Source organism: Equus quagga, chromosome 8 (genome assembly GCF_021613505.1).
Source record: "Equus quagga isolate Etosha38 chromosome 8, UCLA_HA_Equagga_1.0, whole genome shotgun sequence".
Classification (NCBI taxonomy): domain Eukaryota; kingdom Metazoa; phylum Chordata; class Mammalia; order Perissodactyla; family Equidae; genus Equus; species Equus quagga.
The window spans coordinates 109,251,025-109,276,949 of NC_060274.1; the positions used below are offsets into that span (position 1 = coordinate 109,251,025).

Genomic DNA, 25,925 nt, shown 5'->3' on the forward strand with positions numbered 1-25,925 from the left:
AGGGGGAGAGGTTTCAGGGGCTTAGTTGGTTTGGGTGGTTTGGTTCTTCCAGTTACATATATAAAATTCCAGTTTGTCAAAGTGCTATTGCTAAGCTATGATCACTCAACAGTATAACCATATTTTCTTACAGTTAATCTTCTGCAGTAATTGCTTGAGGGGAGAGGACAATGATAAAACCATCCAGTTTCCATACTACTTTCAAATGAAAGACCCAGGTTCCAGACCAGCACTAGACCAATAGTTTTCTGCAATGATGGAAATGTGCTATATTTGCACTGTCTAATATGTGGTAGCCACTGGCCACTGGCGATTGAGCACTTCAAATGTGGTTAATGTGACTGAAGAACTAAATTTTTAATTTGATTTAATTTATTTAAATACAAATAGCCACAGGTGGCTAGTGACTATCTATTAGACGGTGCAGTCCTAGAAAGAGATGACCTGGAGAGTTGGGAGACCAGGGCTTGGCTCTTGCCTCAATTCCTAATAGTTCTATATGCAAATATGCAATTCACTTTTCTTTGGGCCTTTTGGGTTTACTTATCTGTCAAATGAGGAGGTTGGCTAGATAATTTCCAAGATCCCTGTCAGATCTAACATTCTGTGATTATGACCAAAGGCCCAGAGCATAATGGTGAGCGTCACAGGTGAGCAGTGGCACTAGGATTGGACTTGAGTTAGCTCTTCACCTTGATCTTGGTATTAATGAAGATCATTGATTTATCGTGATGGGAGGTCTACTGCCAAAGCCAGGTGGTCTCTAGTGAGTGCCACAGTCAAGGATACCCACTTGGCACAGTGCAGACTCAGAGGAAGAAAATGGAGTATGGAATAGAACAAGGCCAGCTGCCAGGCTCCCCGTGACCACTGGTTTCCAAGGCATGAGTTGTGCTTGTTAAAAATACAGATTCCTCGGCCCAGATTCCAAAGATCTTGTTTTAGTAGGTGAGTTATTTTAACAAACTCCTCAGTTGATTCCGATTTAGCTGGTTTACGGCATTTGGGAATCCCTGTCCCACAGCTGAGCTAACTGCTCTGTGCTGGCCGAGATGACTGACAGACCTCGCTACTTTGTCACTGTCATACTTAATTGCCCAGCAGGGAACTAGAGCAAAGGCCAAAATGAATGCTTCCCAATCCTTGCCCTGTTAGAACTCAGTGTAAAGATGGCAGACTGGCCACCCGCCTTTATCTCCTCTCCCTCCTGGAGAACCACTAGAAAAATAGTAAAATGGCCTTCGTTTCCTTCTCCCTAAAATGGACCAATAATAGTAACCTATCTCTTGATGTTCTTGTGTGGTTTAAATGAGTAGATATGTGTAAAGTGCTTAGAATGGTGCACACAGTCAGCATGATTAGGTGTTTGCGATTATTGTGCTCTGTAGTTGATGGAACAAGAAATAGAGGTGAAATATTTACTTAAAATTACAAAGTTAACCAATAAAGAAAGTAAACATAAGAGGCTGAGGCAGGGGAGGTGGGGTGATGTCAGGGAGCTAAATCCTCATCTGCCATAGCAGGAAGGTATTATATAGAATGTCTCAGATTAAAGCAACAACCGGGAAAGCATATTAATTCATCAGAGATGTAAAGGTAGGTATCCAAAAAGACAGCCCAAAGCACCTGCAGTAGTCAGATGGGTTGGGAGGGAGAAGGGCTCCAGCAGGGATTTTTTTTTAGTATGGTCCTAGTTTTTGTTGGTTTTTTCTTTTTTTCCCCTTTATAAAGCAGAACCCTTCACGGCTCTTTCAGTTTAGCTCTTCTTCAGGATACTGTAAATCTGGGTCCCTTCTGACCAAGTCAGCGACTGTAAAGGATTGTGTGACTCAACGGGTGGGCCTGCAGTATTAGTATTTTTAAGTTCGTCATTGATTCACATGTAGCCTGACTGGTATTTGGGAATCTCTGATTTAAAAGCCAATCTTGGAAGCTAGTAGAAGGAAAAAATGCAAGGGAGGGAGGGAATTTTTAAAAAGTACACAACCTCTCAAGGTTTAAGTGTGGGTTTATCCTGCTGCCCAGAGCCTATTCGTAAGCATCTTGCCCATTCATGAAACCAGGCAAGAAGGGTATTCTAGGGCAGAGGCTTTTTTCCTTTCACCTACTCCATGGGGAGAGGAGAGGAAGTGGAGGGTTTGTGAGTGATGTACAAAGTAGACCCAGCAAATCCACCGGCCTGCACAGGCCTCAGGGTGTGGCCTCGAAGTCTCAGATGCCAAAGAGAGACACTTTTCTCAGATTCTCAGACCCAAAAGTGTGTCCAAACTCCTCTCCAGCAGTCAGCTGAGCAGGAAGGCTCAGTAGCCCACGTAGGAAGGAAGGGGCAAAGCCCTGCTCAGTTGGGAAGGGCAGTAAGCAGCCCAGCTCATACCAGGGCAGGGAGGAGAGGACAGGGACAGCTGAGAGCTTCGGCCACTTACTAAGGGGACACAACACCCCCCTTAGAGGGGACAGACTGGTCAGTTCATCCTTCTTGAACCTTTCACCTAAAGAAGTCTGGCTACTGGAGCTGAGGCGGCTCTCACTGTGACTGTCATGGGTGTTTTCCAATCTCCCCCACTCCACTACAAGAGAGCAAACTTCCTCGCTCTGCCTACAGCAAAGGCATCTGGGGTCTGGTTTACTACCGAAGCCTGACTCTGGAGGAAAAGCTGGAGTGTGAACTGACACAGCCAGGATCAGATCATGGGTCAGGATGTCAGCATCTGCCCCTTCTCCCCCCCACCCCCCGCACTGCCCAGACTCCCTTGAAAGGAAGAGGCCAGACCTGCCACCCACCAAGATGTGATCCATAAGAATGAGGAACTTGGGGGTTGCTCTGAGTGGCATGTGCCCAAGGGGTGCACTAGGGCGCCCAGGACTGGAACTCCAGCCCTGCTTTACCCCACCACAACTGCAGAGTCATGCAAGCATTTCTGTTCCTTTTCTCCTCAGCAAACCTGCGGTGGAATGTAAGCCTGGAGGTCTTGCCTCCGTTTCACAGATTGGTAGGCCAAGGCAAGCCAAGTTAAGGGATTGACCAAGGGAGTTACCCAGATCCGCAAAGCCCAGAAAGGGCGGCCCTGCATGCAGTTCTCAGAGGTTTGTTTCGTAAGAAATCATCCTCCGGGCGGGGCCTGGCTGCGGCCGGGGAGTCGGTAACGACAAGACCTTACTGAAGGGCGTCTAGAGAACCGCATCTCCCCGGCCTCCGAGCGGGCGGGGAGAGCCATGCAGGGAGCATCTCCGGGCGGCCCCGCCACGGGCGGGTGCGCTGGGGCGACGGCCGCGGAGGCGCCGGGTCCCCGAAAGGCCGCCTCCTCTCCGGGAGTGAGACGCCCGCCGCCCGGGCCTGTGCCCCGTTGCCCCGAGGCGGGACCCCCGCTGCACACATGGCTGGGCGGTCGGAGCCCAGGTTCCACGACTGCAGCAAGACGGCCTGGGGCTTGCATCCAGGCGTCGCCGCGAGGCGCCTCGGTGGCCTCTCTGCCTCCCCCTAGCGGGTAGCGGGCGCCGGCGGAGCTCGGCCGGGAGGGGGCAGCCGCGGCCGGGTCCTCGTTCGCGGCTGCGCCTGCCGGGGGAAGAAGTGGGAACCGCCGGGCTGGGAAGCCGGGGGCTGGCGCCCACCCCTCCTGGGCCAGTTACTAACTGAACACTTAGTGCGCGCCGAGTGCGGGGCCGGGTGCTGGGGACGCGGCGGGGAGCACGGCCCTGCCTTCAGGGAGCTTCCACCTGGTGGGGAGCGGGGAGGTGATGCTCAGAGAAGGAAACGAAGGAGGCTGATGTGAGCAACTAGGAGCTGTTTTACATAGAAAAGTGACGGAAAGCCTCGTCTGAGGACCCAATGAATGTGCACCGAGGAGCTAGAGAGAGCTCGGGGAAGAACGTTGTTACATCAGGGACCAAAGCAGTCCAGAGAGGGACGAAACCCAGCTCCTGGTGTCTTCTGGAAGGGGAAGAAGCCATGTGGCAGGAGCAAGAGGAAGCCGGGGAAGAGGTGTGGAGGCGAGGAAGGAGAGGCAGGCCGGCAGATCATGAAAAGCTGGGCATAGTTCGGCTTTTATTCTGAGAGCAGTGGGAAGCTTTAAGCCTGAGAGAACACAGAACCAGCACTCCCAGGCTGCCGCGGGGAGGGTGCCCCAGGAAGCAAGACCCTCTGTTAGGAGGACACGGCGGTGGCCAGGGCACAGAGCAGAGCTGAATTTCGGCTCCCATCACTGCCCCCCTCGGCAGGGTGCCCTTACGTAGTGAACAACTGCCCACCTCTGAGCAGAGGCCCAGCGACCTGGGGCCACGCCACAAGGGCTTTGCTACCACCCGGGGAGGCAGACAGGGCAGGAGAGAAGGGGGAGGCTGACCAGACAGCCACTAGCCCGTCCCCATTAACCAACCCCACTGCAGCCCACCACGCCTAGCTTGAGCGGCTCCCAGGATTGGAGCGGGAGCCACTCTGAACCGGAGTGATCTGGTTTAGAGCGGTTGGCTTGCCCTTCTCCCTCTCCCCCGCCCTCCCTCTCCTTCAGCGACAGGCTGGTTTTTGCCGCAGTCCCTGACCAAAGTAAACAGAGGAGAGAGAGGAGGGAAGAATGCTCTGTTTCCATGGCAACTCAGAGGGCAGGCGATATGGCTCTCTCTGATGTGTGAGTGTGACTTCAGAAGGAAGAAAAGGCTCACCAGAAAAGCAACAGGGAGGCAGGCCCCTTCACCATGCACATGGCGGGGTGGAGGGCTTGTTCTGGAACACGATATGGGCCTGGATGGAGGGAGGAGGGGAGAAGAGTCAGGTACCCTCAGTGGAGTGGCAGATGAGCGGGAGGGCTGGGGACACACCAGAAATGCAACCACACATGCTACTGTGACAGCTATTGACCTGTCACTCAATCCTCACGCCCAAGGAACTGAAAACTGATACCCGAACTCTCAGAACCCCCCAAAACTCACACCTGGCTATCTTTTTCCAAAAAGTTCTTCCATGGGGCAGCTTAGCCAAGGGGCAGCCACAGAGGTTGCATCCAGAGCCCCAGGGCCAAGGACAGGTTCTGTGAAGCAGAGAGGCAGGCCTGCTGCTCTCCAATTGGGGGGTGAGCTGGGGGCCGCTGCTGCCCCTTCTGTGCTCCCCTCAGAGGCCTCAGGGCTTCCCCTGACCCTCCTTCAGACCCCTGGAAGGCTGACACCTCAGTGTGGGATCATGACTGTAGAAATGTGGCTCTTTTGCTAAAGGGGTGACTCTGGTGGAGTACCAGAACAACTCCTGCGTGGGGTTATGGGGGTGGGGTCACAGAGAGGTCCTCCTCCCCCTCTGGACGACAAGGACGGTACTGCTCTCCAGCTGCTGACCAGAGCCTTCTCACAGGCCGGGGTCCTCTCTCAGGAGCAACTTGAGGGCATCAGAAACCTCACTGCGGGGCTGGCCCCATGGCCGAGTGGTTAAGTTCACGCTCCGCTTCAGCGGCCCAGGGTTTTGCAGGTTCGGATCCTGGGCGCGGACATGGCACTGCTCCTCAGCCCATGCTGAGGCGGCCTCCCACATGGCATAACCAGAGGGACCTACAACTAGAATGTACAACTATGTACTGGGGGGCTTTGGGGAGAAGAAAAAGAAAAAAAAAAGGAAACTCTTCCATTTCAAGGCTTCATATTAGATTCATCAGAAACACATTCCACCACAAGAATCTTCCCAGCAGCTCCTGGGAGGCGCCTTTCTTGCTTTTAACTCTCACCTCTGTACGCAGGGATGGGAGCAAATTCGGAACACGGGGAGGCTGTAGGTGGTCAGCTTCCTGCCTCAGCAAAGCAGAAAGAACCTGGCTGGCTTCAGCCTGGAGAAGCAGCAGCAGCAGCAACGCTCCGCAGGAAGCTGGAGCCAGGTGCCCTCTAGCTTCAGTTTCCCCAGGCCACAGAAAGACTCCTGGCCGTGGGGCTTCAGGGCCCAGGAAAGGCTCACCCACGGGCTCTCCAGCTCACACCCTTCTTTTAGCAGGGGCCCCCAGATGCTGTGGTCTGCCTGAGAGCTGCCTTAGGACAGAATCAAGGGGAGGGAGGGAACGCCAGGGGAGGACAGGAACAAGGCAAACAGACTCATGTTTCTCTTGCAAACACCCGGAAGTGCCAAGTTTACTTAACTTATCCATGGCCCATGGTTGCCAAACTTCTCTGACCTTACCTCCTACCACCATCCCTTTGTTCTCTATTCCAGCCACAACTCCTCCTTGCTGTTCTTTCACCAGTCAGGTGCGCTCCCATGTCAGGGCTTTGGCACTAGCTGTTCCCTCTGCCTGGAAGGCTCTTCCTCAGGCTCTCACCTCCTTTGGTTCTTCAGTCAGGTGTCATCTTCTCAATGAGGCAGGGCCAGGGCCAGGGTGAGGGGAGGGAGGCAATGTGGCCTTCCCTGACTCCTCTGTTTCAAATCAGAGACTGCCCCTTCCCACAAGTACTCCCTATCCTCTTCCCAAAGGATGGGACACCATCTCACTTAGTGTTTATCTTGTTTATGGTCCAACTTCCTCTATTAGAATGGAAGTGCCCTGAGGGCAGGAATCGTCTATGTCAAGTTCTTGCTCTGTTTTCACCCAGAACCTAGAACAGAGCCTGACATGTAGTAGCTACTCAATATACACTGCTGGAGGGATAGATGCGTGGATGGATGGATGGGTGGAGGGGTGGATGGATGGATACATGAGGCCACAGGTTCAACAGGTTTTGTCCTTTGCTTGTTCTCATAACAAATGAAAGGTGTGTGGCAGCCTTAGAAGAGGCTGGCAAAGCGATCTAACACTATTCTGGCACACGTGGGATGCACAGGACTTACTGTTAAAAAAAAGAAAACAAACTAGCTTCAAAAAAGAACAAAGATGGACGCTGCTGTTTCTCACAGGCCTGGTAGCTCCAGCAGGCTTTAAGTTTCCTTCTGTGCAACAGCGTTGAGTGCATGACTGGAGTGACTAAGGTCACCCTGAGCTCCAGGAGCCTGCCCACTGGGTAAAGCAGGGTGGACGGTGACAGCCAAGCTGTGCGCCCCGCCCCTACTCCATGTGAAGGACGTGAGGATTGCTCAGCGTGGGCGGCCGTGAGGCAGCTCTCTGTGGGCTCTGAGCCCACATGGGACGCGCTGGGAGGTCTCCACCACTGAGAGACTCAGCTGGTGTGTTGCAAGGGGACGCGGGGATGGCGTTGGGGAGCGGGAGAGGGAGGGCAAGGGACCACCTTTTAGAACCACACTAGCTCTTCTCTCAGACAGGAAGCCTTGACACCTGCAACCAAGGGCTCCGCGTGTCCCTCTGCTTCATGAGGCTACCATTGTTCCTCTCACTGGCACAAAGTCCCCTGTAGCTAACCGGCAACAGCAGGTTCTAACAATCCGTCAGTCAAAACCCCCCACTTGCAGCGTGAGTCACCTTCAATTTCCTGCCTGCCTGCTCCTTTCCTGATTGACCTGATAAATTCAGGACAGCTTTTATTGCTTTTGGCAAAAAACTGCCATTAAGATTTACAGAGCCGAAAGCTGGTACAATGTAATCTTCAGAGTAATTTACACAGTGAGTTACAAAAGATGAAAAGTTAGCATTTCAGAGGTAATTTCATAAAAAGGATTATCAGATTAATCACTGTGTCAATTTAATAGTGGTGTCTAAAATAATTAATTAGCTTTCTTGGAGTCAGCGATGCAAAAAGGGACTCTTAAAAGGTATAAAAATGGCTGTGTCAGACAGTATGTATGTTTTGGGCAATAGATCTCGAGAGAATTCTCGTTGGAGTTACCCCAGTGGAATGTCTGGCATGGCAATGTCAGAATAAGACAGTGAAACGCTCTGGGAGCACCCAAGTCCCCTCAGAGACCCTTTGGATGTGACTGGTGGAGGCTTGTACCTGCTGAGAAAGGCTGACCTGCTGCCTGTTGAATTGTCCTGTGACACCTGGAAAATGTGTCTTACCACACTGCACGGTGACAGGTGGCTCTGATGGGAGAGCCAGGTGTGAGTTGCAGCCCACTTGTGAAATTACCTGTGAGAGCTCCGAGACAGGATAAGATCAGCTTGGCCTGGGCTAGTTAGAAACGCAGTCTGAACGCTTCTGTACCAACAGAGCACTCAATCACCACCATGTGTCGGGGCAAGGCTGTGTCCTCGGTGGGGGTTATGGACTGCATTTGTCACCCTCTAACAAAGCTATGTTGCAGTCCTAACCCCTGCTACCCCAGAATGTGACCTTGTTGGGAGATAGGGTCTTTACAGAGATAATAAAAATGAGGTCATTAGGATGGGTCCTAATCCAGTATGACAGGTGCCCTTATAAGAAGGGGAAATTTGCACGCACACACGCACACACACACAAAACCGGCATGTGGATGTGAAGGCAGAGATCAGGGTGATACATTTACAAGTCAAGGAACACCAAAGATTGCCCGCCAACCACCACAGACTCCTTCACGGCCCTCAGGAGGAGCCAACCCTGCCGACACCTTCATCTCCAACTTTTAGCCTCCAGAGCTGTGTGACAAATTTCTGTTTTTTAAGTCACCTAGTTTGTGATACTCTGTGATGGCTGACCTGGGAAACTAATTCAGTGGGGCATTGTGGGGACTTGGGTGTCATCAAGACTTGGGTGTCATTGTTTTTAATGTTCCTGTGTTTTTTTTTAAAGAGTCGATCTTTTTTAGAGCAGTTTAAGGTTCACAGCAAAACTGAGAGGAAGGTACAGAGATTTCTCATACACCCTCTACCCCCACATAGGCTCCCTCATATCAACAGCCGGCACCGGAGTGGCCCCTCTGTTACAAATGATGGAACCGCACTGACGTCATTATCAGGCAGAGTCCATGGTTTACGTTCTTGGTGTTGTATGTGCCATGGGTTTGGACAAATAGATAATGACATGTAGCCACCATTATAGCGTTTTTCAGAATATTTTCACTGCTCTAAATGTCCTCTGTGCTCTGCCTGTTCACCTCCCCTCTCCCTAACACCTGGCCACTACTAATCTTTCTAGTCTTCGTAGTTTTGCCCTTTCCAGAATGTCATATGGTTGGACTCATACACTGTCACCCTTTCAAACTGGCTTCCTTCACTTAGTAAATATGTATTTAAGGTTCCTCCAGGTCTTCTCACGGCTTGATAGCTCATTTCTTTTTAGTGAATAATATTCCATTGTCTGGATGTCCCATAGTTTATTCATTTCCTGTATTTTTTTTCTTTTTAAAAAAAATCCATTTTTTTAACACCAGTTCAGGGCAGAGTATAAAGATGTGACAAATCCGGGTAGTAGATACAAGAATATTCTGTGATTCTCTGTGCTTTTTCTTAAAGAATTTCAGAGAGTTGGCTTCTTTTTCCCGGGGTTGCTGACCGGATAGGCTGAGCCTGGAGCTGCGGGGCCGTGAGGCCTCTGCCCTGGGAGAGCCTGCCCTGAAGAGAATAGGCCCACAGGTGAGGGCTTCTGATGCCGTGTGCACCTGGGCCCAGCTGGCCAGGATGCTTTAGTTACGTGAGCTTTAAACAGTACATGGCTTTGGGTCTCAGCAATTCTACTCACAATGCAATCTTCTGGGCCTTGCCTTCCTCTTCTCGAAAATGAGAAAATCTGCCCTCAAAAGGTCATGAGGATCAAGCACAAGAAGAAAAACAGGGTGACCCGGAAAGCGCCAGAATGTCAGTAGTTGTCTGGTTAGATACTTCCTGGGCAATGGATGCCACATTGAACAGTCCGGGAGAAGCTCTGGTCCTAGCCATGGGAGCCTCACCACCCACCCAGGTGCCACTGGCTCTATTCCCACCTCAAGCCCTTGCCGACCTCATAAGGGTCTCTCTCCAGAGTCTGCCTCTTGTGATTCAAGGAAGATGCTCTTCTCACCACTGCTTCTGCCCACCATAGCTTGGCCTCCCAACCTTTGTAGCCTGGGGTGCTCCCCAGGAGGATGACTGCCAGTTCCTTCAGAAAGGGCACCAATGGTCAAGATGCTGATTATCTCCAGGGCCTGCCTATGGTGCCTGACCAGTGCAAGGGGGCGAAGCTTCCGTAGCTCTGGAAGAAGCTTTTACAGGCTTCCACAGGCTGTGGAAAAGGAGTCTGAGGAGGGTCAGTGAGGTGAGAGGGGGAGCCAGACAAGTGGCTCAAGGCTGCGAGTGTCTCCTTCACTAGGGAGATTTACCTCAAACTGCCTCTTCCTCCACTTCCCTTTTGGGGACGAAGAGCTCAAGGGCCTTCCTCACAGCTTCAGAGAGCAGAGCCTGAGCCCCAGCTTGTTTCAATCCTGCCTCCCGTGGAGTCTTCCCACTTCCTCTTGCCTCTTTTTCCCAGGGACACACTAGTTGGGGCAAGGGCTAGTCAGCTATTGCCAGAGGAGGGGGTGTGGGAATGCAGAGGCTGCCTCCCAGGTCTAGAAACTTAGGCTCCCTCTCAGTGGCTCCTTGACAAAGGGAAGGCCTGCGTGAACCACCAGCTCTCTTCTCTCCTGTCTTTCCTTCACAGGTTTAGGTTTAGTTCTCCCCCAGGAGAGCAAGATGTCTCCAGGAAGAGGACTGGTAAATCCTAGACTTGGGCGTGGGGGAAGAATTCAGCCACTTTTCTTGTCTTTTCAACCAGTATAATTTATTTCCTGCTTTTAGACTTTTCCACATTTCTTCATGGGGAGCCCTCTGGGGTGCTTCGAACTGTCAGCCCTTCCTGAAGATGCCATGTTGGAATTTTTGACCTGGAATGGGGAACAGAGGAGGGCTGGTTTTGGGGGGTGGGAAGGGGTGGGCAGTTGGAGACAGGAAGCAGATGATATTTTAGATATAAGCTGTTTCAGGGCACAACTTTTCTTAATCTAGGTAGCAAATTTTTTGTAAACTTGGATCCTAAAATGGTGTAATCACTCAGTCTTCCCTGGGAGAGAAGTCAAGCCCAGATGGTGTGATCCATTTCCCACGCACTCTGGCAAGGTCACTGGAAAGGCCTGCTGGCGGATTTCTTGTTATTGTAGTTATTTAATTCTTTACCGTTCCACTGATTAAAGTCCTTAAATCTCAAGTGGCCAGATGGAAGCCAAATCATATAGCCCTTTTGGTTTCCTTTTAATGAGATCAGGAGTGGGAGAAGACTTGAAGAGGACGGAGATGGAGAAGCCGTCTGCTGGGTGCCCTGGGACTCCTTGCCCAGAGGGCCTGGTGAGCCAGGAACCTTTCATCCTCTTCTCTGCAGAGTGTTGTCAGTCCCTATCTTCCAGAAGACTCTTGTAATGGTTTCGGTAGGACTTTGTGCTTCACAGGCTTCAATTAGAATTTGACTCAGCTTGTGTGGTGGGGAGGCTAAGAGGTCTGTCAGGACATTGGACCCAGAAAGCTTCGAAATCACCCTGCTTCACCGGGTGCTGCTTGGCATGTGAGTGTGGAGGGGGCGCTGAGGAACTGCCACATCCTGCCCTGGGTCCTGCTGCTTGGGGACTGACGATGAGGTGCAGCTTCAGGCCCTGCTCCCTGCAGAAGAGCTTCGATTGGCCCAACAGCAGTGGGGCGCTCCCAGTTCTGCTGGGCCAGAGGCCCGCACCCACCCAACCTAGCTCTCAATTAAGCGGATGCCGGACACGGGATGGCCACTTGCTGCGCCCACATCTGCTCTAGGTCCGCCTGGAGTTCCTCATCCTCAGGTTCATCTAGTGAAGAGGGTGGGGGGGCAGGTCCGGCCAGGCAGGTATGTGGGCTTCGCAGAGAGGGCCCCACCACAGCTCCAGGGACTCCCACAGCCTCTCAGAGTCTCTCTCCAAGTTGTCACCATTTTCTTGAGCAAGCAGTTCAGTACCAGCTGTGTACAGAACCCCCACATTAGACCCTGGGGAGCAAAAAGGAAACAAGAGAAACAGGAAACGTGTCTGCTCTCAAGGATATTCTAAGATGGTCGGGAAACACAAAGCTATGCACAAAATCGCCTGAGAACAAAAGCAACCAAGTGCATATTTATGGTGCATTCAGAAGATGAGGCTGAGGTGACGTCACAAGCTCAAGAACACTAGCTCTGGGGACGACTGTAACCCGTGGCCATGTTTGCTAACAAGCCAAAGACAGGCCACACCATCCAGAGTCCTCAGCAAGAATGAAGGCGCCTGTGCACGCTGCCTCCTACAGGTGGGGCGTTCACATGCGCTCACCCGGCTGGATCAGCGGCTCTCGGACTTGAGTGTGCTGAAGAATTACCTGAGGGTCTTGTGAAAAAAATGCAGATTATGAGGCCCAGACCCTAGAGGTTCTGCTTCAGTGCCTTGGGGTGGGCCCCTGTCTGCGTTTTAACTCAGGTCCACGGATGCTCATGTTCTAAGAGCCGCTGTGAACCACGTGTGGAGAATCACTCTTCTAGGAGCTCAAACCAAGGCCCTTGCCTGTTACAGCCTTGGAGAGGGACGCTGATGTCTCAGACTCCTGTATAGGGCAGCGCCCACCACCCCCAGTGCCTCCCCACACACATACCATACACACAGTGCACACCCACGCACACCACACACCATACCACGCACACAAGCCACACAAACCCATGCTGCACTCCACACCACACGCACATACCACACATTCCACGACACACACACACGTGCACCCTACAAATATACCAGGGTGCATTCACCCCTGTCCTGGGCTGGAATCCGTGACTTGAGGCAGCCCCCCGTGCAGAGAGGCAGCAAGCAGATGAGGGCGGGCTCAGGACGGGGGCTCACTCTGCACATTTTTGCCATTAGAGACAACCGCGTCACTGCCTCCCTCTGGCTGTGGCTGCGCAGAGAGTGAAGCCTCCTGGCTGTTCTTCCTTCACCAGCTCTGCTGTGAAAAAGCCTCTTACCTTGGCGCTGAGATTTATGGATCTCATTTTGCAGACGGAGAGAATGGATACAGGAAAGGAAAGTGATCAGCCAAAGGTGAGAACAGCTAGGCCCTAAGCATATTAGCTGCTCGGTAAATTCACTGCCTGACGCAGGAGGAGGGAAATGACGCTGATGTGTGGGAGCCAGATTCCTTCTTCTGAGGCCCTATGTGGTGGCCGGGCAGGGGACAGACGCTGGGGCAAGACTGGCTCTTCCCCCTCCTCGGGCTGGCCAAGCAGAGGAGTGGCCTCCAGTCTCCTGGACACTTGCTGGTGTCCTCCCCCCCCCCCCCCCCCCCCCCCAAGGCAGAGAAGCTTCTGGCAGAAGGGCAAACACAAGTGACCACCACAGGGTAAAAAACTCCATCATCTCCAGGAGCCGGTGGCACAGCTGTGGAAAGACTACCACCCAGCACGGGGCACCCTGAGTACTCCTGGATCCAGAAAGAAGTTCAGAAAAGCCAGTGGAGCTGGTGCTTGAATAGCTAACAACAGGGCCCAGGAGGGAGGAGAGGCCATTGTTTCCCTTACTCGCTCTCCCTCGCTCTCCCTGCTCGGGGCCAGGTGGGTGCCAGCAACAGCCTCTGTGGGGGGCAGAAGTCAGGAACTCAGGTAGAAGCTTCTCCCAGGGCCCCAATGGGGTCGCCGAGGGCTCCAGAAAAGCGCCGCTGAGTCCTGTGTTTTCTAATCAGTCCCTCCTGGAGGCCAGCTCCCTCTCACCCACAGCCTCTGCCCTCTGCCAACAGCCACCCGGTGCCACCCCACCCCTCTCAGGGCCCTCTGATGCTTCACCAAGAACCACAGCTCAGCAGAGAGGTGCTGACTGAGGTTCCACGTCGGACAGGAAGAAAGAGAGGCAGTCGACTGAAGAGTCTTCTAGAAACATGGGCCACAGAGTGTGCATATTCCCAAGGCTAGGGGGATCCAGGAGCCTGCAGGATGGGGAGCCTGGTGACTTGACAAGCTACTCACAGCTCTCAAGCCTACTGTAAGGGATGAAAACCAGTTGGGTTTCTTTTGCTCACAATCCCCCATGTCACCCAAAAACTAGTGGTCACCAGCCTAGGAGTGATGGAGAAGCAGGGACAGCCCGTGTTGGTGTGGCCGTGATTGAGAGCACCTCCGGGGTGTGGGGCATGACCTTGTGCTACTGCCTGGATTTCTGTCCCCACTGGGGCCCAGGTTTTGTCTTCCCACTAGGGGCTGCCCCCAGGCCAGGGCAGGGCGAGGGACACAGGGAGAGAGGGCATACCCTGGTTGCTTCTACTTCGCTCACAGCTCGAAGCTCTTTAGAATCCCCGTACTCTTCAGTGTGGTGGGGGGCAGGCAAGGAGAGGCCTGGGAGGGGCAAAGGACTGAGGGCTAGGGGGCGTGGGCCCTGGGGAGGAGCCGGCCTGCGAAGAAGCGTTCTGAGGTGAGCAGGGCTCAGAGGCAGAGATGCCAGCAGACTCTGGATTCAAGCCAGGAGCAGGTGGCCATCAGATTCCAGGCTCCTGGCCCTACCTCGTGAGGCCCCCACAGGAAACCTGGCACCTTTCCCGGCACCAGCTGTGCAGCCTGGCACCAAGTCAGCACCCAGGAGAGCTCGCTGCGCACACGGCTGCCCAGGGGACTGGATGCGTGACTCACTCCAGGCTTGCTAATCACTCTCCTCTCCTCTGCCTCGCATCTTGCAGCGCCTTCCTTTCCCTGGAGAAAAGTGTGCCCATCTGACACCTTGGCCCACCTGCTCCCCGTGACGCACTCATCTGAACCTGCCGCTACTCCTGCTCTACGCGCCCCCACAGAGCCCTCCCCAGCTGCCGCCTCCGGCTCCAACCTCCACCAGGACGAGTGCCTGTCCCCCACCCCATCCAGCGCCGTCAGAGTGAGCCCTTGGCACCTGGCAGGCAGGCTGTGTGTCCAGCAGTCCTCCTATAACCTCTCTGCCCACCTCCACACGGAGAGGCACAGACCCCCAGCCTGGAGGTGTCTGTGGAGAGGGAGTGTCAGAGCGTAGTGGCCAAGCTCTCCCTTCTCAGGCCACCATTCAGCCCTTCCATGACCAGTACTACCTGTCCTAAAGGGAGACAAGAACTGGGCAGCTACTGGTTTTGCCTCTGCTTTGACCAGAGGCCGGAAGAAGAGTCTAGCCCAAGCAGGCAATGGGAGGTCCCAGGAGTGTCAACGATGCCCTTGACCTGGCCTCACAGTGCCAGCCTGATGGAGACAAATGATCACTTCCATCCTGGCTGCAGTGCAGCCAGGCTCCAGGTGCCGCAGAGTCTGGAGACTGGACTTCTAGAGCAGGCTCTGACACCAGCACCAAGCAGGACCCTGGGTACTCCTAGGCCCTCTCTGGGTGTTTGTAGAATGAGACAATCAAGCCGTTTGATCCCCAAGACCACTTGTGAGTTGTCTGAGCCATGACAAGGGAAAAAAATCTCACCTAAAAGCTGGAACAGCCTGAAAAGACAACACTACTTGCATGTGGTATTTCACAATATGAACAGCTCCTTCCTTTTGTGAGTAAATACAGAACAGTGGTCACAGGCCGGCGACCCAGGTAGTCATACAGGAGCCTGCGCTTAGAAGGGCCCTGTGCTTGGTTTAATGCTCCGCTGTGGCTGTCTTGAAATTCCTAATAACTTTGCAACAAGGGGCCCCGCTTTTTCATTTTGCACTGGGTCCTGCAAATTATATAGCCGGTGCTGACTAAAAATACTTAGAAGGTTGGTCAAGGAGAAGCCGTGTGGATGTGTCTGCAACATTGTGCTCTATAGGATTTTGGTATCTGGACTACAAAAATGTTGAACATTTCCTCATTTTCAGCACCTCAGGAAGGAGAGAGAGTGGGCCAATTAATAAGGAAGCGCTGGGTGAGAGTTAAGTTGTTCAAGGGGACTGCTGCTGTTGTCTAATACCCATCCTCCCCTTCTTCCATAGTGCTAGGATTATTAGCTAGCTTGACATGGCCATGGCCAAGAAAAACTACATTTCCCAGATTCCTTTGCAGCTAGCTGTGTCCATGTGATTAAGTGCTGGCTAATGGAATGTACCTGGAAGTGTCTGCCACCATCCAGGAGCCTTCCCTAAGAAACAGTTGGTGTGTGTCCCTTCTTCTGAGTTGTATTTTTAATCTGTAACATAGCAGAAGTTTTCAACCTTTAGACGAAGATCTGAAGGAGTCAGAAAACCAAGCTATTTGTTATCATTTTACAACAGAAATTTATGTAAGAGTCACTTGGCACATAGTTGCCCTTTAATGTTCAGTTCTTCAAACAGGAAGAGGAGACTAGTATCCCATCTCTAGAGAGGATGCTGGTGTGGGGAGCAGATGGTAAGCAAAATCTCAGATTGGGCAAGAAGAAGAGCTGAGCAGGGTAAGGGGGGTAGTGAGTGATGGGGGCGCCATTTTAGGGTGGCAAGAACGGGTCCGAGGAGGTGATATTTGAGCAGAGATCTTAAGACAGGAAGGAGCTGTTACAGATGGCTGGGTGAAGAGCACCCCAAAACTCTAGTGTTTCAGGGAAGAAGATAATGGCATCCCGTGACTGTATCAGGGTGTTCCCAGCCCTCGCACCTTGCATCCACCCCAATACAGCTCCAGCTCTGAGGGTTTATAAGATGCGACCAATTTTGCATCTACTGAGAAACTACTGGCAAAGATGTAGCTGGAGGGCTTCTCTGCCCCAGGCATATACGTACTCTTTCCTATTGAATCAATTCTCATAGAGCCCACCAAAGAGGAATGCATGGAAGTGGAGAGTGGGCTCTCTGGTCTTCACTTCTACAAGTTTAGATCCAACTGCCAACTGCCGGCTCCTTGCTGCTCTTCCTCTGCCACACTTCTACATGCCAGCCAGAGAGCTCTCCATGGTCTTCAGCATGGAACACACACCTACCCCAAATTCCAGGCCAAAAAAGAAAAGGATTGCCTTTCAAGTGAATTGTGTCTACTTACCCTAATTATTAATGCAACAAATATCTACTGAGCACCTAACATGCACCTGCCCTCAGGGACCTGGAGGAAGCACAGTCTAATGGAACTCCGTCCTTTACCGGAGTCCCGTCCCTGAGAGACCTGCAGCCTTCCTTGGGGATTCATTCTAGCATTGTCCCACCACTGCACCTGCCAGGACAGGGTCAGGAGGGTAAGCCCACAGCAGCTGCAGATCCCTCACCAACAGAAACCATGGGGGAGGGTGAGTGGGGAGAGGGTATGTGTGGGGAAATAGAGGTGTGAGGTGGGAAGAAGTAGAAATTTACTCAGACAGATACGGTAGTTTAAACGAAAGATCATTTCTCTGCCTACAGAGAAAATATCTGGTGTCATATTTAAGAGACGCTGTATTCTAGGATGTGCACTTTGCCCCCAAGTTCTATCCAAGGCACTTGGTCTAAGTGGAGTCTAACCACCACTTTACAGTAGTTAACTCCAGGAATTTTCAATATGGCATAAAAAACACCTGAAAGAACTCGTGCAGGACACTTAACCGGAAGCAGAGCATTGTACTGAATTTGTTTTTAAGGGTGGTTGACTAACTTGAGATAGAAGCCATATAACACCTTTTCAAACCACCAGGTTTGGGGGCTGGTGGCTTCAGTTCAGACTTCCTTCTGCCAAGTCTCACTTTCACGAGTCAGCTGGACTCCTCCTCTGCCCCTCAGGGTGTCCCGTGGACGACACTCCTCCCCCTGAGGAGTACAAGGGGCCTTTCTTTGGAGCTGGAGCCCAGTAAGCTAATGCCTGTACTCTGGGCCAAAACTACCACAGAGCTGCCTGACTCCAGTCTACACACCGTGTGTTTGAGGAAGAATCACGCCTGGCTGCTGCTCCTGAAAAAACAAGTTTTGCCCCCAACAGAGCAGATCATCACCTTCTGACTTTCCTCCTATGGGATATAGTTCATGAAAGCAGAGTCTGATTCAGGGCTGTTATTTTTTCCTTCTGGTTGAGAAATGAGAAAGGAAGGAGACAGTGTTTTCTTGGTAGACCGGAAGCCCAGCCTTGAGGATACAAGGGTGGTACTGTCTACGACTGGGTGATGGCCAGGTCTGGGGCTGGGGAAGGAGGGAGCAGAAGGCAGATACAGCTGGGCTAGGACGGTTGGGGTGCGGTGTGAGTGTGTCAAGGCCATGAAGATCTGTATCTCAGCATGATCCAAGAATGGGATAGTTGCTTTACAATGCCCAAGGGGCCATTTCTTAGTTTTACACTAACACGGTTTCTTTTTCTTTTTTTTTTTTTGAGAAAGACTGGCCCTGAGCTAACATCTGTGTCCATCTTCTTCTATTTTATACGTGGGACGCCTGCCACAGCATGGCTTGCTAACCAGTGCATAGGTCCGCACTGGGGGTCCGAACCAGTGAACCCTGGGCTGCTGAAGTGGAGCGTGTAGACTGAACCACTGCGCCACTGGGCCAGCCCTACACTAACATGTTATTTTGAAAAGACTTTTTAAAGCCATATTTTCCTTACCTAAGAGCACTGTCACCCGTTATTTTCAGTTTTAGCTTCTCAATGATCTCTGAGGTATGAAGAGTATCTTTATCTTATAATCAAAAATCACAGTGTAAAAGGTTAATTGCCCTGCCCCAATCAGCGACAGAGCTCAGTCCTCCCAAGTCTCGGCCCATTCAGGCCAGTGGCTCTTCCAGCCAGGTTGACTTTGGAAAATTCACTTTGTATGGGGGCATGAAAGCATTTACTTACAGCTTTAAATTTCATCGACAGCAGTGCCTAGGAGTGCTTGCATGTGGCTTTGCTACGAAATATCTTTGGGGTCTATGCTGTGCGAGGGGGACAGGGTGCTGGGTGCACGGGAGGCTGTTCTCCATCCGCAGCTGCTGTACTGGACCTTCCTAACCCTGCCTGAGGGGCACCCTCTGTAGAATCCATAAGCTGCCCCCCAGGTCAGTGCAGTTCATTCAGTGTAGAAATGGAATTACTGATGACTGTCCAGGGATCAAATTAGAGATGTGGCTCAGAGCTACTGCCTAACGATCCTGAAGACCGAGCAGAAAGCTACTGGCGTACCCAGTGAGGTGTGGCAATGTCACTGGGGCCCAAGAAAGCACAGGTGCTGATTGTGCAAACCCCTCTCATTCTAACTGGGCAGAAAAGGCCCCCACCCCACCCAGATCCTCCCCGAAAGCATTCCTGCCAGAGAGCCCAGTCCTCTGCTGCTTGTCCTCATGCACTTTTGCTCCTACCCACAGCCAGGGGGCAGCTGTGACTGAAGCCACCTGGAGGGATGGGTGGACCAGGGCCTCTCCTGGTCTGTCATAGTGGACCCTGGAGCAGCTGGGCCGATGTACCGCTAAGTGCAACAGCCTTACCCCAGCTCACTAAGACGCCCAGGACCAAGAGCACATGGAATTGGCTGCAGCATTTTCCTAACCCCTTGACTTTTCAGGCAGTCCCCCTGCTGTGGCTGTCCAGTTCTGGGAGTGCTTCCTCCTCCTTGGGCCTAGCCACAAAAGGAAAGCCAGGGTGCTTGGCTGCTCAAAAGGTATCACTCAAAGAGCAGAATGCAAGCCTTTCCCAAAAGGTAGCTGTAGCCATCATCAAGTCTTCCTGAACAGCAGCACAGTTCAGACTAGTAGAAACCGCAGTTCTTATATGAGATGAGACAAGATATGAGGACACACTGTCAGAGAGACTAAATGTCACTTCTGAATCCATTCATATGGTTGCTGAGTGCCAAAAACGGGGCACCGAGCTAATGTCCCTGGGGGAGAACCCCAGCTGGAGTGGTCAGGATCAGCTCCAAAAAATAGCAGGTTTAATTAGAGTGAAGTCTTAAGGCAGGGGTAGACTGTAGAGGGGGAGGGGCGTCCCCAGAGTGTGAGCAGGGTGAGCAGGAGGTAGCGTGCAGAGAGCCCAGCAAGGAGCAGCCTGCACCGAGTGGAGGCTGGGCTCTGGGTGGAGAGGCTAGCTTGCGGCCAGATTGTGCAGGACTTTAAATGTCAGGCTAAGGAATTTATCAGGGCAATGAAATGATCAAACAGGTGTTTTAGGAAGATGAATTTGGAGAGAATGTGCAGGATGAACGGGAAAATCTGGAAGCACCGCAACCATCAGGAAGCTGTGAGATTAATCAGGCTGTGGTAGTAGTCCTGTGTGAGCTGATAAGGGTGTAAATGAGCACGGTGGCAGCAGAATTGGAAAGGGACAGCTGCAAGAGACATTGTTAAGAAAGAATGGATGAGGTTTGCTGCCTGATTGGATTGGGGACCCAGGGAGCTCAAGGAATCAAAGATGACACCGGAGTTTTGAGCGTGGGCAACCGGTAGCACAATGAACAGAAAAAGGGATGTTAGAAGAGGGAGCTGGTTTCAGCAAATGGGAATTTAGTTCCAGGCACAGAGAGTCTGCAGGACATCCAAGTGGCAATGTCTGACAGGTCACAGTAAATGCAACACTAGAGCACAGGAGAGACATTACGGTTGGTGATGAACTTGGGGGTCAAACGCAGAGTGGTGATGACTGAAACCGCGGAATGAAGGGGATCTGTGAGGAAAAGCACAGACAGTGACACAGGGGACCACAGCCTGACCTGTGAGGATGCCCGCACTGAAGGATTTATGGTACACGGCTGAGACGAGAAGTGCCACCCCCATGTGCGTGTCTTCACCATTAAAATATCAGTTCTTAGTGCCTATCAGTTTGAGGAAGCCAAGCAACACAGCATTTTTTGTGTCTCAGTAAGAACTAAAGTTTAGACTCCTAAGTATGCCCCTAAGACGAATTTGGCTGAAGTAAAGGCTGATATTCACAGAGAAGAAAAGGATAAATTATACAGTGAAAATAATCTAGATTAGTGGATTTGATCCCACAAGAATGAGTCAAGCAATGAAAAGAAAAACCTGTGAAAAATATACTATAAATAACATTTAATTAGAGAAAAGTTGATATTTACTCATTTTAACACAAGGACCAAAAAATTTACCATATTTGCAGTGCACTGTCTTCCCGAAGTATAAATTCAAACTAATTCACAAAGTATTTTTAATAAAAGCCATATTAAAGTATAAACTGGCTCAAACATTTGTGAGGACAAGTTAATATAGGATAGCTCCCCCGAGTACAGGAACCCATACTAGATTCAGTGTGCAAACAAAACACCCTTTCTTTCTTCGTACATCTCCCAACTCTTTTGACATGTATATTTATATTGCATATTGTATTTTTTGACAGGCACTTAAAAAATAAAATATTATAGCTTTGAATTTTTGGACTAAAAGCTGCCGTAAGTCCTATAAAGAAAAAAAAATTTGTCTTAAGTATTGTTAAAATTTTTCTCCTTATTACTTTTAATAAAGAATATGCAAATGAATAGTTTAACAACGTTAACAATTGTTATTCCATGACACCTTCAATAACTTTTGAAATAGATTCTAACATGCTTTTATACTTAACACATTTAATTGATATTTTCTTCTAAAATATCATAGCAAACATTTAAAACATATCAAAAGCAATCAAAAGATAGAAACTTCCTTTCCTTTGGACATTTAACTTTTAAAAAACAGGAACAACTTTTTGAAAAATGGAATTTACAAACGATACAAAATGGGCTGCATATACAATAATGACATGAGTGGCTCAGAAGATACTGGCTTCACTTGTTTCCAGGTGATGGAAGCAGTCTCTAATAATATGTCAATCTGGAAAAAACACACAAATGCCAGCTAGCCTTAGAGATACTGCATATACACATAAGAAAATAAGGATGGAGAGTCAAGTAAAACTTACAAACGTGGTAACTTCTTACTCTCCAGATCATTTTGAACATATCTAAAAAATTTAAACAGACAAGGTATCATATGATCTTAAGGAAGGGAACTCTTAAAATACAATACTATGGAATAGTGAAATTGAGTTATTAAACCAAAGCAGTAATTTTCTTGATGTCCTCAGCCTCTTAACTAAGAACCAAAAGTTTAATTCTATCAACTAAATTTAATTCAAGAGTTGAATTTTTAAACACTAATACTGTCAAATCTCTTTCAATAATATTTTAAAAATACACATGAACTACTACATTACTTAGAAGTTTATCTCATTTCTTTAAATGTGGGACATAGGCTTATTTGCTGAACACTGTGGAAATACAGAGATAAAAAATAAATTATAACTTGTTTCTTTTTAAGTATTTATACTAAATAATGTGATTGAAGAAAATTTTTGTAGGGAAGAATCAGGTGGATGATTCTTATTTGGGGTTTACAATGAAAAGAGACTCAAACTTATTTAATTAAGGGGGACCTACACTGTTGGGGTCAACAAAAATCTGAAGGATCACAGTTCTGTAGGCAACTGAAAAATCTGAAATGCGGTAAAAAACCGAGGGTACTATCTCTTGGTGTAGAAGATACAGCAAGTTTCATAATAGCTAAACTTTCGTTAAATCTAAAGAGTCTGTAGCGTTCATATGTATCTTCTTTCAAAAGTGGCAGTGACTCACGGATGCTGAGATTCACCTTCTGATTCAGCCAAATCAAAGTCCAAATGTTTGGAATTCAACGACCCACTACTCGCCAAAAATCCACAATATATTCACACCGGACAGACCAAGATTAACTCTCCTAAGAAAGAGAAAAAACAGTTTGAGCAGACTGGACTGCCAAGCATTGAAGGTCTTTTTTCAAATAACTAAAACAAGAGTCTTCACAAGGAATACACGTTTAACTGATGACATTTAATGCTATTCTGCAATAAGTTATGGCACACATGGTTTATCAGGTGAACTCTAGTAATAATAATTCTTAACTGTGCTTAAAACTCAATTTTAGAACAAATTGATTTATGGAGTTAAAAATTAATTTTTCAGTGGACCTTAAGAACTATTATATCAGATAGAGTTACAGGGCAGTTTTAGCAAGTAAGATTAAAGTGTCAATTAAATTTATTTATTTAATTTTTTTCTGTGAGGAAGAGTGGCCCTGAGCTAACAGCTGTGCTCATCTTCCTCTGTTTTATGTGAGTTGCCACCACAGCATGGCTTCATGAGTGGAATAGGTCTGCACAATGCAGGTCTGCGCCCAGGATCTGAAGTTACAAACTGATCCGAACTTACAAACTCCAGGCTGCCAAGGTGGAGCACACCAAACTTAACCACTACACCACTGGGCCAGCCCCTAAAGTGTCAATTAAATTTCAAAAACAGAGATGATAGAGATGCCAGGCCTTTCAGAGAATTTTACCTATTTGACTTAAATTAGGAATTTTCTAATTATTAGAAATGCTTTAGGGGGCCAGCCTGGTGGCATAGTGGTTAAGTTTGCATGCTCCACTTTGGTGGCCTCGGGTTTGCGGGTTCTGATCCTGGGCACGGACCTACACACCACTCGTCAAGCCATGCTGTGGCAGCATCCCAAATACAAATCAGAGGAAGACTGGCACAGATGTTAGCTCAGGGATAATCTTTCTCCCCAAAAAACCCACCCAAAACCAAAAAACAAAACAAAAAAAACCAAGAAATGCTTCAGTGAATCTGCATATGGGTACTATTAATATAGCTTAAACTAAAGGATATTGCATATAAGAAAAATCTACTACTCCAGACAGTAACTCCTTCATACTCTCACCAACACTGCAAATGCTAAATCTCCATTTGATAGAAAAAATGTTTTCATTTTGGCTTGTTTGTATATGAGGCTAGTTAAGCATCTTTTTGTGTTTTATTAACCATTTGCACAACACTTTTCTATGAAAAAATCTTTTGTCTTTGACCATTTTCTATATTTCTCTTTTCTAATTAATGTATATATGCTCTTTATAGATGACAAACATTAACTTGGATTTGATATATGTGTTGCAACTCTCACGCTTTGTCTCACGTTGTCATTTAGCTTCAAACTTTATTTACGGTGTCTTCTGCTAAACAGAACACTTAACTTACTGTGTAGTTAATTCTATCTAGATTTCTTTTTCCCTTTTGGAAGTAAAACATTCATCTCATTCCAGTAACTGCACAAATATGTGGCACTGAATTGATAATGTATTTGGATCAATCTACTGCTTTATGGTCAGGATTCCAAATGGACTACATTTGAACCACTCTATTTCCTTTAAGTTACAGGATAGTGTCTTTTAACCATTTGATTGTTTTAGAATGTACTAAAAAGATTAATCAATCATATTTTAAAAGTTAATAATTTCAAAGTTGTTTTTTGCCTTGGTTAAAAAAAAACCTAAGAAATAAAACATATATTAATTTTAGTTTAAAATGTTTCATTTTCCACATAAAAGCTGATTCTTAAGAGAAAATAAGCACTTTGAAAATTAAATCAATTCTTTTCGGCGTCTGAGTAAATTACTGCCCCATTAAGTACTTTTAAAGTTTTTATGCATATGATATGTAAAATGCAAATGTAAAGTTTTTACATTTTTATGCATATGACAAACTGTATATGGCACTCAATCCAAGCTTCATGCTATCATGACAAATCATTTATGCATCAAAATATCAATGTGGATCTTTTGAAGGAAAAGATAAATTTTCAATTGAACTAAAAATTCATTACGTTAGCTCAGGGCAAGTCTTCTCAGCAAAAAGAGGATTGGTGGCAGATGTTAGCTCAGGGCTAATCTTCCTCAAAAAAAAATAAAGTTAAAAAAAAAGAAGAAACAGGTAAAATTAATTTTAATAGATTTCATTTAACCCAATATATCCAACATATTATTTCAACACAAGTGAACAATATACAAAATTATTAATGAGATATAGGTATATATTTTTGGTACTAGGTCTTGGAATTCTAGTCTATGTATTTCACACTTATAACACACCTCAATTTGGACCAGTCATGTTTCAAATGCTCAATGCCACATGTGGTTGATGGCTGCTTTATCAGACAATGCAGTTCTAGAATACGTATAAAAGAGGGCACCTACACAAAACTTAGAAAAGACGCACGCATGTCAGAACTGTAATGGACCCCAGAGGTTTTCTACTCCAAGGCCTTCTCTTTACATTTTCTTAGCCTCAGTGTGCTTACTGCTGGCAGAGCTGGACCCAGAACCCAGGTTTAGGGCCCTCAGACCGTGCAGTGCCAGACTTCCCCAGCTTTAGCCCGTGTCCACTTACTTCCAACGTTACTCACACACTAAAATGCTGGATCATCAAAATGACAATATAGCAACTGTGAATTTATTGTAACAGTATGTGAGCTTCATTACTAAGTATTTAGAATAAACAATTTCAACTGACCATTTTTCCATCCCAGTTAACAATATTATGGAATGGGTGCTGACTCAGACTCTGTGGAAGTGTAAACATTTTGCCGAAGGCTTTGTGTCTGAAATGGGATGGTGTGAATACAAATAGACTCCAGTTTTTTATTCTTTTTATAAATTTCAAAGTGGCAAGAGCCTGATATATATCTCGGAGTTGTTCCTCTGGGGAACACAAGTGTAAAGCCAATGATGGTCCAACTGCCTTTTTACCAACAGGGAAATAAATGGAAGTTCTGAGGAATTAATGGACTTGCCCAAGATAGCAGAGCTGGTGAGTGACAAGGCTGAGCTAGTACTAGAAGCCATATCTCTTGTTTGCTCCACAAATCCTTTCAGTATATGAAGCTGCCCTTTGCAGAATCTTACCATAAGAAGAAAAACAGTAAACAAATTAAATACTTGTGTTTTTAAAGCACAAACACCTACCACACCTACCCAAGCATTCCTGACTCTTTGGTCTTTATAATGTAGAGGAACATTAACAAGGTGTGAAACATATTATTTCGGCCCTGGAATAAAGAGAAAAAGAGAGCAAGATTTAAACTAAACCAAACCAAACCAAAGATTCAGTATGATAGGTAAATGCAGATCCTTCACATTCTAATACTCAGAATTCCATGTACATAATTCAGACTTTCATTCATTAAACAAAGTGCCTACTTTGTGCTAGGAAGACAGAACATTGTGGTGAATCAGACAGACAGAATCCATGTAATCAAGGGGCTTAAAGTCTAGTAGGAAAGGCAGACAGTAAAGTGAGAATTAAAAGAAAGTATGATGACTGTCATGAGAGAGGAGGTGCAGAGCGTCAGGGCAACAGGTGCGGGCATCTGACCCCGACTGGGAGGCAGGGAATGCCTCCCCAAGGGAAGGATTTTTAAGTTGAGACCTGAAA

The 25,925-nt window shown here is 48.5% G+C and overlaps 1 protein-coding gene across 5 annotated transcripts in view; it reads right to left on the reverse strand.

The window, feature by feature from the left end:
• Positions 1-20,674: 20,674 nt before the first annotated feature.
• TMEM209 (transmembrane protein 209) overlaps positions 20,675-25,925 on the reverse strand; it is a 29,656-nt gene continuing 24,405 nt past the window's right edge. For 3 of the 5 annotated variants that reach the window (XM_046670343.1, XM_046670339.1, XM_046670340.1), the window contains 2 exons: positions 25,466-25,539; positions 20,676-22,377 (listed from right to left, as the gene is read on the reverse strand). In XM_046670343.1, the coding sequence (XP_046526299.1) occupies positions 22,323-22,377; positions 25,466-25,539 (129 nt within the window). In that variant the 3' untranslated portion in view covers positions 20,676-22,322. Of the gene's footprint in view, positions 22,378-25,465; positions 25,540-25,925 lie in introns of all 5 variants that reach the window. The other 2 variants (XM_046670342.1, XM_046670341.1) reach the window with 2 other exon arrangements.